Source organism: Harpia harpyja, chromosome 4, assembly GCF_026419915.1.
Source record: "Harpia harpyja isolate bHarHar1 chromosome 4, bHarHar1 primary haplotype, whole genome shotgun sequence".
In the NCBI taxonomy this organism is placed as follows: Eukaryota; Metazoa; Chordata; class Aves; order Accipitriformes; family Accipitridae; genus Harpia; species Harpia harpyja.
This window is the reverse complement of record NC_068943.1, coordinates 48,281,233-48,298,822: the sequence shown is the minus strand read 5'-3', so window position 1 is coordinate 48,298,822 and position 17,590 is coordinate 48,281,233. Positions and strand designations below refer to the sequence as shown.

The 17,590-nt window shown below is 36.2% G+C and overlaps 1 protein-coding gene across 9 annotated transcripts in view; it reads left to right on the top strand.

Moving 5' to 3' along the window:
• The window catches only part of RALGAPA2 (Ral GTPase activating protein catalytic subunit alpha 2), a 136,921-nt gene that overhangs the window by 32,571 nt on the left and 86,760 nt on the right, over window positions 1–17,590 (top strand). For 8 of the 9 annotated variants that reach the window (XR_008234687.1, XR_008234689.1, XR_008234688.1 and 5 more), the window contains 13 exons: window positions 709–882; window positions 1,772–1,909; window positions 2,500–2,648; window positions 3,075–3,186; window positions 3,971–4,208; window positions 4,764–4,928; window positions 7,760–7,900; window positions 10,819–10,941; window positions 11,472–11,569; window positions 14,157–14,247; window positions 14,409–14,585; window positions 16,629–16,822; window positions 17,293–17,391. Coding sequence is in view for 5 of the 9 variants with exons in the window: in XM_052783860.1 (XP_052639820.1) it covers window positions 709–882; window positions 1,772–1,909; window positions 2,500–2,648; window positions 3,075–3,186; window positions 3,971–4,208; window positions 4,764–4,928; window positions 7,760–7,900; window positions 10,819–10,941; window positions 11,472–11,569; window positions 14,157–14,247; window positions 14,409–14,585; window positions 16,629–16,822; window positions 17,293–17,391 (1,899 nt within the window). In the remaining 4 variants the exon portion in view is untranslated. The remainder of the gene's footprint in view (window positions 1–708; window positions 883–1,771; window positions 1,910–2,499; window positions 2,649–3,074; window positions 3,187–3,970; window positions 4,209–4,763; window positions 4,929–7,759; window positions 7,901–10,818; window positions 10,942–11,471; window positions 11,570–14,156; window positions 14,248–14,408; window positions 14,586–16,628; window positions 16,823–17,292; window positions 17,392–17,590) is intronic. The other variant, XM_052783861.1, reaches the window with a different exon arrangement.

Genomic DNA, 17,590 nt, shown 5'->3' with positions numbered 1-17,590 from the left:
TCAGACATTGATTTCTGTGCTTGTTCACTGCAGTGCAAAGGTCTTCTGTCACTGTATTTTTTTCAGTCTCCTCAGGCCTCCAGAAATGTGGGGAAGCAGCCAGTGTACCCTTTGTAAGCTTTTGGAGGGGACATCTTCACAGAATGATTCCCAAATATCGAGACATTGAGTAGCATGTTGAAAATAAATTCATTGTGTTGATTTCCAAAACTGTAGTGAGAAAGGATTGAATGCCAGCTACTGTTATCCTCATCGCAACTTACTGTCTTGTCTCTACCTACACTTGCTGAAATGGCATTTCACATTGTATACTGCTGATGTAATTTGAAGTCGCCTTCTCTAGAAAGTGTAGCATAGTAGCTAAGTTTAGCCGGCCAGACCTCTATGGCTAGTAATGCCTTGTGAGATGAATCCATGTTAAGTTGTTAAAGAGCTTGCAAGGAGCAAAAACCACCTCTGTTTTTGTCCAAACAAATACAACATGGAAGTAATTTGGAATTAATAGTTATGGAATTGTGAATGATGTAGATAATACGCATAGGTTGTTGATTAATCATAACTCCTTCTAATACAGACAGAAAAGTAAAAATTATGTATCCTTTCTTTTCTGAGCTGTGTTATTTATGGGTGGTGGTGTGTGAGTGTGTTTATGTGTGCATGCACATCTATGTCCTATATACAGTAAAATTAGTTAACTTTTTAATTCAGGCTTTTTTATTGCCACCTTCTGATGTATCTGCAACACGAAAAGTGGTTAAGGTGTATCGAAAGTGGATACTGCAAGAGAGACCTGTGTTCATGGAGGAGCCAGACAAAAAGGAAGACAGTCAGGATGCTGTTGTCAACTTAGAGGATTCATCAGTGCAAACGGATGGTAAACATGTATGGTATCAGTGTTGCTTACTATTCTGTTTGCATACATTATATGATTTAAGTTTTAAACTCGCTTTGTAGATGAATAACAATTTGAAAAATGTGTGGAAAACCAAGATTAAAAAATGCTTTTATTTAAGGTCCAGAAATTGAAATAAATATTGAGTGCTGAGTAGCTCTTACTGAGTGCAGGGAAACATTGCAGCTGTTTTGAAAAATGTAATTTGTTGATTATTCCCTATCTAAACAAATAGGATAGCAAGAACTTAAGGGAAGAAATACTAATACGTTCTGCAGTGTTAAAATTTACACTGTCTGTTGGCCTAGTATATGTAGGACTATTTCCTTTTGGTGGTAGTTACTTAAGAATTTGAAAATATCTACTAATTTGTATATACTGGATGAAATATTTGGATTCAGATGCCTTAATCTAGGAAATTAAAGTGTAAATACAAATTCTGTGCATCATCTTTTTAGTATCCTATATTGAACCATCAGTAGAAGTTGACTTTGACACTGAAGTTAAAGGGAAGTTTTGTAGTACTGAGAGGATCAAGTTGTAAAAACATAGTAAGAATTACAAGGTTTTGACAGAATATTTTTGTAGGGGATTTATAGTTTTGCCAGGCTTAAATTCAAATATTACTGCAATCAGTGACTACAAATGTGATATAAAATATTTTAAACAACATAGCCCTTAAAAGTTTTATGAAGCTTTAAATTTCATATACTGTCTGTCTGTTCAGAGATTAAGAAATAATAGACATGAATTCCTTGCTGAAATGAATGTAGGACATGACAGTTCCCCCTTTCTTGCTTTTGACATTTTAAATGATTTTGAATAAATATGGACATACTCCTTTCTGCTTTGTCACTAACTGAGTCATGTTTTTGAAAGCTTTCCTCTGACCATTCAGGACATAAGCGCTCATCCAGCTGGGGAAGAACATACTCCTTTACCAGTGCTGTTAGCAGAGGATGTATATTAGAAGACGAGGACAAAAATGTTAAAGCTGGTGCTCAAGCTGCTTTACAGGTGTGGTGTCTAGAAAGGGAACAAGGCTGTAACTTACATAATCATGTAACTCACACTACAAATTATAGGATAGTACATAAGGAAAACAACTACCAGCAGTTGATAGTTTTTGTAAGATACGATTTGGACTTCATTTATAACTTTTTAAAAATTAATATTAAATCATGTGACCATGTCTTAGAGCCAGATACCTGTTTTAAGACAGACAGTTCATTTTCTTTTCTACTGTGGGTGCTAGGAATTAATCAGAACTGTACATTTGCTTTCCTTGAACCTCATTTACTGGAAATATTGGTGTTTCCTCAAGCATATAATGCCAGGAAATGAGTAGCTGGAGGAATGGTACTCTTACCTGACCAAATAGAAGGGATGCCTACAAAACCCATGCTGTGTGATGCACGACTTTGTTGGATCTGAAATGCCACCTGACTTTTCACTAGAATGATGTAGAAAAATGAAGTTATAGGTAAAACATGAAACTTGCTCTAAGGAAAATGAAAGGTTTGACTGGAGGAGAAGTATTTTATTTTAAGTCTTGACTTTTTTATTCCTGACACTATGTAAACAGACTGTAAATGCCTGTTTTGAAGGTATTCTTGACAAACTCAGCGAATGTTTTCTTATTGGAACCATGCATTGAAGTCCCTGTGCTTCTGAAGGAGCAAGTTGATGCTTGCAAAGCAGTTCTGAGTATCTTTAGGCGCATGATAATGGAACTATCAATGAATAAAAAGACATGGTAAGCTTGATATATTCTGCATCATTTAAGAGAAAATTATGACTGTTTTAACTTTATGGGAGTATTATTGGGTCGGGGAAAGACTGGCTTTCTTGGGGATAGACCTTACTATGTAAATCACGCTTGTGACTGGCCTCTGAATTGATTTGTGAGATTGCAGGTGCTGCTGAGTCTACATCATGATACTATTAGACTTCAAGGTTCTGGCTGGTATTTCCATTCCTGACTTCACCTTCTCAAAAATTAGTTTTTACAGTCCACAACCAACTAATGTTATTTTGCAAATGGTCTGTGAAGTCTGAAGTGTGATCACATTCCTAATATGTAAGGCTTACTGGAGAATTAAGAGGGCGTTTTGGTACATGAAAATTAACAAGTACAATTAATAGAACGTGAACAAAAAGTACAATTTTGTGTTGGAACCAGGGAACAGATGTTACAGATACTCCTTAGAATAACAGAAGCTGTGATGCAGAAGCCGAAAGAGAACCGAAGAGAGGATACGTTTGCTCAAAGCATGTCAGGATTACTTTTCCGAGTGAGTGTTTGGGGTTTGTTTGGTTGGGTTTTATGTTGATTTTTCATGATAATTACCCCTAGTTTTAGTTAAGTACTATTGCACAGTACTATGAAATGTACTTGTAAAACATGAAAAAATTCTCCTTTGCAGTAATACAAGTAATTGTTTTGTAAACTGTTCCTAACAAAGGGAGACAGATTCCAGGTGCAACGAGCAGTTGATTTGATCTGTTCTTCAGGACTCTATTAAGAACCATGGTAGAACAGGCAGGCACACAATCTTTTTGTGAGGTGTCTTCAATGAGTATCTCTAAAGCGTAAGCGTGATGTAACTGTTTTCCTAGAAGTTCAGCTGGTGAGTCAGAACTGAGTCACACTGAATGAGATGAAAACACTTATACATTGTATTGCACTTTGCATGCTCAGCTACAGTATCTAGGTCTGAGTGTCCTCCGCATAGCTCAGTCACTACAATCATTCTGTAGGTATACAAGACAGTTCTTCATTCTATTATTATTTTTATACACAGCATATTATTTCAGTTTACCAGAGAACATATAGATGACCTGAAACATACATTTCGGAATTTTTAGAATTCCGTAGTGAGTAACTTTCACAAATATTTACCCACCAATTTCTGGGAATGTTTTTATTGATGAAAAATAGCTATGCATAATATCTGTGCATCATGAATAATCAATGCTAATGTGCAGGTTGGTGTTGACTTCATCAACATGTGGGTTGGTGTGCTGAATTCATCTTGACAGAAATGCATGAACTGTCACTTGTTTCTTTTCTCTCAGACCCTCATTGTGGCTTGGATCAGAGCAAACCTGAGCGTTTACATTTCTCGGGAGCTGTGGGATGAGCTGCTCAGTGTTCTGTCTGCCCTGACAGACTGGGAGGAGCTCATAAATGAGTGGGCCAATATCATGGACTCTCTTACAGCAGTGCTAGCAAGAACCGTGTATGGGGTGGAAATGACAAACTTACCATTGGATAAGCTCAGTGAACAAAAGGAAAAAAAGCAGAGAGGAAAAGGTTAGTCTCTGTGCTTCAGTGCTTTTTGTATCAAACAAGTTAAATATTTAAGTTTAAACTTAAAAATTAATTTAATTTAATCTAACATTAAATACTAATTAATCTATTGTAAGAGCCTATTTAATCAAATGTGAAGTGCTTTGGATTTATGTATTCTCATCCTTCATTGTGGGAGGAAAGGTAATTGGGGTCAACAGAAGATAGCTATTTAGCAGGTTTTAGTACGCACTCAAAATCAGTCTTTTCTGTGTAGCAGAAATGAAATGTGGTTTCCTGTGCTGTGGTCTGGCATAGACATCAATGTAAAAATTCTTTTCCATGTATTTTCATTAAACTTTATTCATTACAGTATTTTAGCTATATTTATGTGTCACCTTGCAATTGATGCACACAGTTGAAGTAGTGATTGTTTTTTAATAATAGTAAAGATTCCTGTATGTTGTTTAAAAGATTAATATTTTTCATGTCTGAGTGCTTGTAAATCCATTCATACTTTAACAAAAATATGTGCCAAAGCATACAATGCTAGAGAATTTTGTTTTCTTTATCTCTAAGGTGGCATTTTAGAGCCTCAGAAGACAGCTGTAGTGGGAAGATCTTTTTCATTAAGTTGGAAAAGTCATCCTGAAGTTGTGGAACCAATGAGGTTCAGAAGTGCTACAACCTCTGGAGCCCCAGGAGTTGAGAAAGCAAGAAATATTGTTCGTCAGAGAGCAACAGGTTAGACAATAACTAAATGCTTATGTTCCCAAACACTCTGTAACACTCAAGTTTTAAATCTGCCTTTGAGTTGTGGCTGCTTCCAAAAGTCGTGCAACTTAGTAATTAAATGCCTAATCAGGGATGTTGCGTACCTGTGTCTGGATGTCTTGACTGCTACCAGTATGAATGAAGAATCAAAGTATTTTGGAAAAATCTAAATATATGCTTTTAGATACATTACATTTAATTGCAAGTTAGTTATGTGCAAGTTATCTTTTTTGTAAAGAAGTGAAATACATTCCTATTTTTATCAATTCATAAGAAAGCATTTATTAACATCAGTCAGATATATATATATATTGTTTCTGAACTGTGAGCACAAGGTAAACCAGATATTTAATAAACAATTTCATCCTTTCTTACTTGCTTTATTTGCTTTCTTTTTATTAGCATGATGAGGTATGTATAGCATCTCCTTTTCCTTTTTTCTCTCATGTTTACTTCTGGAAAGAGGAAGACAGGAGAAGGGAGAACAGGGGTGAGGAATGATGGGGGAATGTCTGAGACCCCAGGCATTGAACCGATATCTGATTTTTCAAGCGTTTCAGCAGCCTGAATTTGATTTCTTTTTTATTTCATGATAGCATGTTTCTGTGTTCCAATTCAATGGGCTATGGATTAAAACCCTCTGTAGAAAATCTCCTTCTTTTGAGTAGGATATATTTTGCTGCACAGCCTCCTTCCTCATTCATGACAGATTAGTTGTTTTTCTTACCAGGAGAATTTGAAGGTGATTTATTATGTTTTTGTGGCTACAGGCTTCATAACTAAGCCACAGTCTTCAGCTTAGATCACAAAACATTTTGGCAATGGAGTCAATTCATTCTTTATGTCTGTTTTATTTTTAAATTCAGCAAGTTCTTATTTGTGCTCCAGCGGAGAATTCTTCCTTCTGCTACAGCATTTCTCCCCTAGACTTTTCACCAGGGAAGCAGAGAGAACCTGGAAGTATTGATCAGCGAGGACTTTTCTTGGTTGTGTGTGTTCAGATTAAAGGAACTTTCTAACTTTCGTAAGAAAAGGTTATTTGGTGGGGAGCAAGTAGGTTGTCAGGTAGGAGGATGAACATGTGTAAAAAGCCCTTAGTTTCATTTTGTGTTTCATGGTCGTACAAAAAGAGAATTATTCTGGCTTTCATGGGATTGGTGATGATCAATGGCTCCCAAATCAGCAGGTGCAATGGTGATGATCAATGGCTCCCAAATCAGCAGGTGCAAAAAAGTTTTATATTTGTACATGCGGTTATAACAAATAATAATTTCAAATATATAAAATGTATATCCCTTTTCTAATGTAAAATTATTTAGAAACACAAAACTTGGCTACTAAGCCTTCAGAGGTGTCATCTTTCAGAATGAAATGTAGCAGTCCCTAAGGTAATACAGAAGCCAGGGCTGTTCATGGGAGGACTTTCTTTATCAGTCAACATTTTGGGAAAAGTGTCTCCCACGGGGGGCTTCTTTTAAATCTCTAATATTCTCCCTCTTCCATTTAAAAACAAACCCCTAAATCAACATACAAATACCAGAGCATCTCCTGCTTCCAGGTAAGACTTTCTTTTGATCTGCTGCTTGTATCTAGAGTTGTAAGAGTAAGAGCCAGAGTATTTCTGCAACAGCAGAAAATCTTTTGCCCACTACCCTACTTCTGAGTATTTTTGCTACCTCATTCTTCCGCTCTATCTTCTAAGTGTTAGCATTGACATTGCTGTGTACATGAAGAGAAACTGTACAGTGAATAAGATTTTTTTTTCCTAATAAATTTCTGTTAGAGAATTCTGTAATTCAGCATAACTTTTAGTAATACAATTGATGATAAATTGCTGTTTTTCTCTAAAGGATACTTCAAGCTTGTGACAATTGCATATTAATCCATAAAATACCAAGTTTTTAATGATGTTAGACAGCTTCTAGAGTGTTAGCCACCTTGGAAAGTGTTTTTCTGGTGGCCTTTCTTTTTCAAAGAAACAGTCAACCCATTTAAGTGTTGCTCTTTTGAAGAGAAATTCACTAAGATTTGCATTCAGACTGTACTTATCTTCTACCTTCCCTTGTGGTGACTTAAGAACTCTAAAAGCTTTCACGTAACTTGTGTCCCTTTCATCATCCTGTTCAGAAATGTGGAAAGCAGGGCTCAGTACCCCAAAACCAGAGTGCACAGGATAATACAGGGCATAAGGAACTTCATCAAGTCTCACCTCCTGCTCAAAGCAGGGTCAGCTGTCCATCAGACCAGGGTACCTAGGGCTTTATCCAGTCTGGAGCTGGGTTGCCAAGTTTTAAAACCAAAACCAGAGGCAGCTGTATCTTCAGATCGATTTTTGAGAAGCACACTATCCCACTTCTCAGATGAAAATGGATTGTTTTCAGCAGAGATGAATGAATGAAAGCGGTAGCTGGTTTTTTGGGGGAGCACTGCTAGTAAAGGGGAATTTGAATAAGTTTTCCATTCTTTATTTTTGAGCTGTATGTACTGCTACAGATACTTCAATGTAAAGAAAAAAGGGTAAGTCGAATTAGCCCAGAGATAGGAATCATACACTGACAAAATGAAATATTCCATGTTGTGAAACTGCTGTGATTCAGAAGCCACTGATTATTGCACTTTCAATGTGTGAGATACAGTTGCACGTTATTAACTTAAAGCTTATAGGAAGTACTTCTGGGCTTAATGTTGTAAAACTATTTTTTTTTTCAAAAGCTTTGTGTTTCATTGTATCATGACATACAAAACCCCAAATATTTCATTATTTTTTCTGACATAATTATTGCTTTATTTTTTCCTGGAAGCTAAGCGAAGCCAGTCTATCAGCAACTGTGTTCATCTTTATGAGGCTTTGCCAGCTACTAAAAGTGTACCTCTTCTGCTTCACACTGTGAGCTCTCTTTTACCTGGTATCTCTTACACTTCTTGCTCTCACAGACTGTCAGGTACTGTACTTTAAAGTCATCTTTTATATAAATGTTCTTTGTATTTTTAAACTGCTGTCTGTCTACTCCCTTTCTGTCTAGTTGATTATTCTTTAGTAGTGTGGAATGAGATGTTTTGCACTGGTTCTGTTTCCCGTGCGTTGGATCTGTTAAAAACATGGTGTTGAGTAATATTGGTAGCCATTAAGAGACGAGTAAGTTTAATAGGAGCATATCTTGTCCTTTTTCAGAGTTACAAAGGGTGCCAAAAAGTGGCTACTTCTAATGCTTTTTTGTTATTCTGTCATGGGGTTCATTGTCAAAATAAGTAACCTTTTCAGGGAAAAGGAGGACAGCAATATCCTTTCAAGGAGCTACCGTAGAAACTAGTTGAATGCTTGAATGTATGAGGTAGTGCAAGCAAAATATGCAGGCAAAGAAATGCAGCTGGTGGAGCTGTTTAATTTACAGAAGAAATCTCATTTGATCTATGTTACACTCAGTTACAAATCAGTGCTTACAAATGTGGATTTTTTTTTTCTTCTAAAGAATTCTTCCTGTAATTATTGATTCCAGAAGCAAATTAAAAGATTCGTCTGTGCCTCTTAGTTCTCAGATAGTGTTTGATTTCTCTCAAAATGTTTGTAGCACTGCAAGCAATGCAGTTTTTGTTCATTTTAATATTAAAGACTACCATGAATTACAATTAGATTTATATTCCCTACTAACTAAAGTAAAATTTATTTTAATTTCTTAATAAAGAAATCCCTTTATTCATGTTTACACTTTGAATTACTTGATTTATTAAAGGTTTCCAAGTAGTTGTTAAAGTTTTAATACAGTGCAGACCAAATATACTGAGGACTAGGAATGCAAAAATTAAAGGCAGCAATCCAGATTTGGGCATTTTAGTGGTTATTTAGACTGAAGTGGGCTTATTTTTGCTCAAAAGTGTAGAAAACTTTTTTTCCTGCTTTTGATACAGTCTCGTCCTGTGGAACTTGCTGTTGTGATAAAGCTCGAACAAACCCTAAGCATACAACTTCTGAACTGAATTCTGTACTGGTACCCAGACATAGGTGTGAAAAACAGATGTAATGGTCTGAGAATACAAAGCTACTTTGTTGTAGGACGTTCATCCTATCACCTAGCCAAGATGTGTTGGTGGAAGCAGTGAGATTTCTCTGTCACGTTAGCAGACTTTCTTGTATTTCTGTTTCCAGCTAGTAAGTGTCTGAAAACAGGACTTTAACCTCCCACTTTTCGCTTCCTGGGAGGGATTTCTGACTCTTGAGCCCTAACCAGAGTCATTAGCTGCTGTAGCAAGAAAAGAAAAGTTTTGTATGTGGTGCATTATGGCTGTCTAGGGATTCCTATTCTGTGAAATATCTTTAGTGTTTTTTCATCTCGAGTTATCTTCAGCTGTAACACTGAAATTGTTCTAGCTAGTGAATTTAATTTATTATTTTATTTTATTGATTACTGTAAGACATTTAAAGTCAACAGTGATACTTTGAGGTCAGTAAATACCAGAACAGTTAGGGTTTTGTACATGTGTATTTGTGAGATGATTTTCTGAAATACACACAACGTTTATTAAGTATGTAAGTATTATTTAAACTCACTTGGTAGTGTAGATTGAATGAACTAAGCATACTGTCCTCCTTCTGCAGGCTGTGGCTGCAATCTGTGTATATTGGTCTGTAATCTTGTACCCCAAGGGGCTGTGCTTCTTGCTCATTTCTGAGTAAGTGTAGCCTCAATGTTAGTGCCTGGGGAGCAGACAGGAAGCGGAGCAGAGGAAAGGAGACAAGAGGAGGAGAGTAGAAAGCTGGTCAATTTTATTAATGTGCATATTATGTAACAATATGCTGAAAGAAATCTGGAAGGCTTACTAATTCAGCCCATGTTCTTTATTGAAAAAAAGAAATTCAAGGGTTCTCATAAGAGTTGCTACAGCAGCATTTTTCATAATTTTTTAAAAAAGGAAAATAGCATTGGCTGTGCAGATCGAACACCTTGTACAGTCTGCTGGTGGTTCGGTTGGGTCAGCTTTGGTAGGTGGTGTGGGTCACCTCTTCGACAGCTTTCCAGGGAAAGAGTTAGCAATTAGCTTAGGTATGGTAGGTGGCATTAACCAGTGTTGTGGCCATAGCTGAAAGTGCTGCTACTGAATGGGAACATACTTGATCCCAAGTGTTACTGTCTATCCCCACCCACCCCCCAATGCTAAGAGAAATGCATTTCTAAAAGCATTGTGTTGCTAGCTAATCTCAAGAGTTCCCGTTGCTTCTTCCCCAGTATGTCAGTTTACTTTCTCACTTGAATTTTCATGCCTCTCCTCTCTTTTTATTTCTCATTTGCAGTTACAGCAAAAAAGCTGCATGATTCAGTTTGTCCTCACAAACTAAGCCCGAATCATATGTAGCTCAGATCTTTTTTTACTCTGTTTGAATTTTTGCCTTTTTTATTCTCCCTTTCCCCTCTTTATGGAAAAAAAGTCAGTAAGCACAGCCATCTTTTCTGCACTATGCATTTATAGTAGTTTTGCTGCGCCTCCTCTATTATTTCTGTTTCCAGAACAAACAGGGTCTAGTCTGGGTCTCTAGCACTGAAAAACATAGCTTTATTCACACGACATCCTCCTACCCTTCCTTGTGCACTCTGAACTCCCAAAGTAATTTCTGTCCTTTTTCTAGACTTTTTACCACTTACACAGCTCATACGTCTCTCTCTAAACTTTACAGTTTTTCTAAGGATATTTTATAAAACTTCAATTGTAACTTCTGTAACTAGGAGTTACATTCTAGCTTGGTAACCTGGGAATTCTAAATATTTGAATGGGTCACTTTTTCATATAGCTTTCTTAGGTAAGGAATTCACACGTGTACATAATTCTGCAGTGATGCAAATATTTTGTGTTTTAATTAAATCAACAGAAGTTGAAGAATCTCAACAGCTGGAAAATTCAACAGGCCTATTTGCAGACCAAGAGCAGCAGCTAACTCGAAGTAGCAGCACTTCAGATATTACGGATCAGTTTCCATCTGATTTTTTTCAAGGTAATTTTGATAAAATACGGTGATACTGTACTTGTGAAGAAAAAGTATTGAGACTTGTTCAGCCTCAAAAATGCTGCTTTTATCTATTTTGGTTTCCACCTCAGTTCTAAAATGTTTTTTATCTTGTTTTCTTAGTAAATATATTGTTGGTATCTTGTTGAAAGAACTATTTTAAAGAAGTTACAGACCACAAATGCAGCACATGACCTTTTATAAAGTGGGGCAGTTAAAAATGAAACCTTTGAATGTATGCATTTTGTGTAACTCTTAAACATTTTTATTATCTGGCTTGCTTTTACATTTTGTGTATTCAAGTTAACAGTTCTACTGCTGTTCCTATTGTGCAAATATGTTATGCTTACAAAGGATTTTTCAAAACATCTCGTATTCCATTTTAATGTTGCATTACTTCACTTAGCTATAAATATAAGAAGTGTACATGTAAACATAACTGAAATTTCCATACGATTTGCTATGTACTTTGGTCCCACAAATGTCTATATTTCTTGTTTACTTTCTAAAATTTCTAGGTAAAAAGACTGGAAGTTCTCATAATTTAACTCCTTCAGACTCCAAATCAGTTCAGGAAAATAAGGGATATACAAAGAAGGAACATGAAGCTGAGCAAGTAAGGCAAAATAGAAAGTGATGATTAATAAGATTCTAGCAATGTTTTATTTTTAATCAGATGCCTTTTAGTGTTTAGAAACTAGCAACTGAAAGTGTGAAAAATCATTGATCACATTTCTAGTATGGAATCTGGAATTGAGCTGTAGGTTTTCATTATGCTATTTCTGTGTCTCCTGATCTTGCCAGTTGCTTATGCAGTTTTATGTAATTGGCTATATTCTAGTTTTATACAAGACTTTTGTGCTTTTTTTTATACTAAATATAAACAAGAAATTCATAACTTTAAATAAATAATTCATGGCTATTATAGAGCTACAGTACACTGGAATAAATGTTTGATGGTTTAAAGTACTGGGGAAAATGCTTTCCTTCAGCACAATTTGTATCACCAGCTATGTGTAGCAGATGTTTGTGTAAGTTAATATTAGGACAGGCAAGCTTCATAAATTTTTAATGCAACTTTTGAATAAACGGTAGAAATAATAAATGACTGAGGCTGATCATCATTGTGGAAGTACAATGCAGTACAGCATGGAGGACTTCAAGCTGAATCTCAGCTTTGGACCTTGGCTCTCCCATATGTCTAGACTTAAAGTACCATTAACACTTAGCTCTAGAAAGGAGAGACCAGACATTTTCTGCAGAGTGCTTTCATTAATTGCTTCAGGAATAATGAAGTGTCTCAAAAAGGAAGGAAAACCTGGTCTGGTTTGCATGGTAGAGGGGAGAGGGAGAGAAGTAAGCTCAGTAGTTGGGGGAATTAAAAGTTAACCTGGCTCTCCATTCTATTTTAGTGGTATGTGTTATAAAATACTCAGTAGCGTACGCTGCCAGGCTGCTGCCAGTATTGTACTTTCACCCTTTTTGCAAGTGGAAGCTGGAGTTTGACCATATATTCACTACATAACTTGCTAATGTACCGTGTGAACCAGTTTGACTTCATATCACAACCCACTGAAATATTGTTATCAGTGATCACTAAGAGCCAGATTTGCCAGGGAAGATAGACCACTCTACAATCTGTCAGGCAGCACAAGCAAACATGTATTTCTTGCAAATGATTGTCAATTCTCTCCAGGTTAAAAAAAAAAAAAAAAAAAAGATAATATAGTAATAATTTCTACAAGCCAGGTGTCTCTTTGGTGGCAATAATTTGCTTTCTCATATTGTCGTGGTTTAACCCCAGCCAGGAGCTAAGCACCACGCAGCTGCTCACTCACTCCCCCCCTACCCAGTGGCATGGGGGAGAGAATCGCAAAAAAAAAAAGTGAAACTCTTGGGTTGAGATAAGAACAGTTTAATAGAACAGAAAGGAAGGAACTAATAATAACAACAACAACAACAATAATAAAAATAAAAGGATTGGAATATACAAGTGATGCCCAATGCAATTGCTCACCACCTGCTCACCTATTAGTCCCTGAGTAGCAACTTCCCCCCCCCCCCCCCCCCCCCCCCCCCCCCCGCGGCCAACTCCCCCCAGTTTATACACTAGATGGGATGTCACATGGTATGGAATACCGCGCTGGCCAGTTTGGGTCAGCTGCCTTGGCTGTGTCCTGTGCCAACTTCTTGTGCCCCTCCAGCCTTCTTGCTGGCTGGGCATGAGAAGCTGAAAAATCCTTGACTTTAGTCTAAACATCACTTAGCAACAACTGAAAACATCAGTGTGTTACCAACATTTTTCTCATACTGAACCCAAACATAGCACTATACCAGCTAGTAGGAAGACAATTAACTCTATCCCAACCGAAACCAGGACACAGCTATATGCAGAAAGAACAAATGGATTAATGTCTGGCCAGTGGATCAGAAATTGCTTCAAGAAATTTATTTAAAAATAGTAATACTAATAATTGCAAATACCAAAATGGAATTTCAGAAATGTTAACTGAATTGAGGAATTTTAGAGTAGAGATTCCTTCAGCAGTTAGATCTAGTATGCTCCTAGGGGTGAGGTGCTGGGGCTTTTTGTTCCATATTTGCAAGGGAAAACATATTCTATTTTTCTGACAGAAATTAAGTTTTGTTATTATAGATGATATGGAGTTGCAAGAAATGTGAATTTGAAGGTAATCTGCCAGATGTAAAGAACAACGATTATGCTTAGGGACAGAGCAGTATCATCTAGAAGCAGAAAATTGTCTGAAGGGTTTTCAGCAAGTAGGCTAAAAATCCATTTGGCAAAGAAAGAGGAGGTAAACAAAAGATCAGGTGTCTTTGTGTGGGTTGTTTTGCAACACAATAATGCCCCCATGTAAGAGATGACTACTAATTTCTTCCTGAAAGATTTTTTGATACTTTTAAAAGTACTGAATGATTTCAGATTTGTGGAAGAACGTAAGTAAAAAGTCCTGCTTGTTGGTATAAAATTGAGTTTAAGAAAGGGAGGATAAAGACTGAAATTGAAAGCATGATGGTTTCCTTAAGACATTTAAAGATATTTGGGTAGTCTAAATATTCATGAAAATATCTTGACTGAGTTGTAATTAATTTCTACTAACTGTGTGTATCTCAAATTTGCTAAAATATGATTTAGTTCTCAAAACTGTAATAAGCTGAGATTAATTTTTTTTTCTCTGAAGGTACTAGTACGAAGAAGCAGTAGTACAGCTGAATTAGATTTGAAAGTAGACTTGCAGCAATCACATGGAAATCATAGAGAGAGAGAAAAAAGTGAGTTTCAAATAATACAGTATTTTTCTTAAGTGTAGCAATTGAAATCAGTGTCATAATTTCATCTTGTTACAGATATATTAGACACTTTTCTCATAATGCTTTGCTCATGTAGTCTTTAAAAACAGGGTTTGTGATCTTGATTAATCTTCTTGCTTTAGGTGAAAGCGTTAGCAGTGACACATCCAATGGCTATAATAATGAAGTAGAGATCGCACTTATCCCCTGGCAAGCTTCTGAAGAAGACCATGAAGTTAATGCATCAGCAGATGTTTGTGTGGATCCTGATGCACCTCGCTGGCTTCAGCTTAGTCCTTCAGATACTGCAAATTTAACAGGTACTGTGCTCCAGAAAATGTATTTACTATTGTAGATTTTTGTCTCAAAAAAGGGAGTTTATACAGTTCAGTTTGCTTATAAAAAGTATGTTTTGTTTGGCGTATATCACGAAGTTCCGTTTATAATGCTCATTCAAAAATGAGTTTTGAATGCCCAGAGTGAATTTGGATGATCAAGTGAAAGCTGATATAGGTGCCAATCAATTGTGAACCAGAAAATGATCACACAGTTGAAAATAATTGGGTTGCTTATTGTGTCAAATTACTACTGATCAGCTAAGTCGTGATAGCTGATCACTTGTGCTTTCTTAGCCTGCCCCAGTGTTCAAGTAAAATAAATTAATTTATATTTTAAGTTAATTGGTTTTATTTCATAGCAGAAGGGTCTAAGGAAATTGCTTACTATATATTTTGACTGGTAGGAAATAACTGGTTAATTCATGATAACTTCTCTCATCTTAATCCTGTTACCTTCCTTATTTATACTTCAAAGTACACAATGCCTATACTCCAGTAGGATGTCATAAGTGGCATTCTCAGAAGAGTTAATTTGGAAGTAAAAGTCCTTTACCTTTTTATTTTATTTATAGTATCTTAAACATATACAACACTCATGATTACTTATTGAAATATTTTGATTCCTTGCAATTTGTAAAGGTACCTTCCCATCTAATAATGTGAGACTCTAATTTAATGAGCCAGCACACCTAGTTAAACAGTTCAGACTGCTGTTGTATAGAAGGTAGCATGTGATACAGTACATGGTAAGGATTATTATGTATGATAAATTCATTTCTTTCTTTATGTCTATGATGCAAAGATTGCTCCTTTGTTGTGTACGAAGAGAAAGAATTACATAAAATAACCTGAAAGGTAACATAGACTAAAAAGAAAAATGGGGTAAGAAATGTATAATTGCCCAACAGAGCAAATGTGCCCTTAACTGCATTTCTGGTTCTCACCCAAGTCACAAAACTTTGTTTTGCAGTTTAAACATCTATGGTGTAAGGCAAAAAACATACTGATGCGCCACCACTGAACAGCATGGATGCAATTTCCCTGATGATAGATCTGTTGAAGATCCCTCTAATGTGCTTAATAACTAACATCTGTTTTAACGCTTTGGGAATTCATAATGCTACAACAAATAAAACAAAGCAAAAAAAGAAAAAAAAATCCCCAAAGCTTTTTTAAAAATAAATTCAAGCAAACAAAAACATCTAAAATGGCTTTTATTTTGCTAACTTTCTTTGGGCCCTGGAAGGACACAAGTAATTTCCCTCTGCCTGCATAGAGGTTTCCTGCAACTTTCCTCAAAACATTGGCTGCTGAGCACTGCAGGGTGCCACGCTGGACCATAGGTCTGATTCTGCCTGCAGGCAGGCTGCTACGCAGCTTTCCGTGGTCTGATAGAAGATAATGTAACAGCTTTTGTCATTAAAATTTGCACTTCAATATGGAATTTTTCTTTTATTGTTTAAGCATATTAATTCCATTATCCTGACAGTCTTCACAAAACCCTGCTTTCTTTCTCAGTTTGCATACTGCAATCTCAGAAACTGCTTCTGGATAAATAACAATGCCTGAGCATATCTTCATCACTAGTAGTGCATACTTTTTAGTTCCTTTGTTCAGTTCCATTTCCAGGTCATTTTACACTGTGTGATCTTAAAAAAGAAAGGACTTCTAGAAATAGAAATATTACCTGTAAAAGCCAGTTATTGATTGAATAAATCTCTCAGAGTACACGAGTGTTCCATATAACTGCATTTTCCTCCCTGCTAAAAAAAAAACTCTTGAGTGGAGGCAGTCGGTCTGATATAAAACTGATCTATAGCTGTGTTGTCTCTATGTGGAAGGCCGTTTAGCCTACGCTTTCTGCCATTTTTTTCTTTTGAATCATGTGCTAGCTTGAGCAATGAAAAAGATGATTTGGTGGGAGAGAATACTTTTGAGATGGAAGATGGTTAGGAGGGGTAATGTTCCTATTTTATTGACACTGCATTTCTAATTCATGGAAATTAAACTTTTTAAAATTTACAGACAGTAGTGAATTCCTTGCTGATGACTGCAGTATAATTGCTGGTGGAAGCCTTATCGGTTGGCATCCTGATTCTGCTGCCGTGCTATGGAGGAGGATCTTGGGAATTCTTGGAGATGTGAACAATATACAGTCACCTAAAATCCATGCAAAAGTTTTTGGGTATCTTTATGAGTTGTGGTATAAACTTGCAAAGGTATTGTATATGATGTTTACATCTAATTACAGTGATTTTTCTTTTCTTGTAAAGTATTAGCATCTGGAACACAAGCATGAGATTTGGAGGATTCTGCCATAAAGAAAGATAATCTTGTTTGATTTCTAGTAGGTATCCCTAATAGAGAATGTTCCTGTTCCATGACAAGAAAACTTAGATTGGTTAATTTAAATGGGGTGAGCGAACAGTAGCAAGGAAGATAGAAGTATAGAATAGAATACCGCAAACATTGGTATTTGGTGTAAAAGCCCATGGTATGACCTCAAATGGTAATATTTGCTTAGGCTGTGGGGAAGCACTATAGAACAAGCTTTCCTGGTAGTTTTGGCTTAGAGTATAGTGCAGGTTGTAGTGCCTTTAAAGTAAATAAAATGAAAAAGTAATAATATGAAATAGTTTATTAATGCTCTTTATCAGTTTTATTAACTCTCTTCTTTTAAAAATATTAGATACGGGACAACCTTGCTATAAGTGTGGACAATCAGTCTACTCCCTCTCCTCCTGTCTTGATTCCTCCTCTCAGAATATTTGCATCATGGTTGTTCAAGGTAAGCTATTTCTAAAATTTTCACACATAAGTATTTTCTTCTATATCAGTACAGAATTCGTGTATGTTAGTTGTGTTATTTTTAATTTTTATGATCACTGCTGGCTAAGAAGACGAGATACCTTTGAAAGGCTATTTGGACTTGAATCTGTTTTAATAAATACATGAAACAGATTTGCTTTGTTAAATCTGCTGAAGAT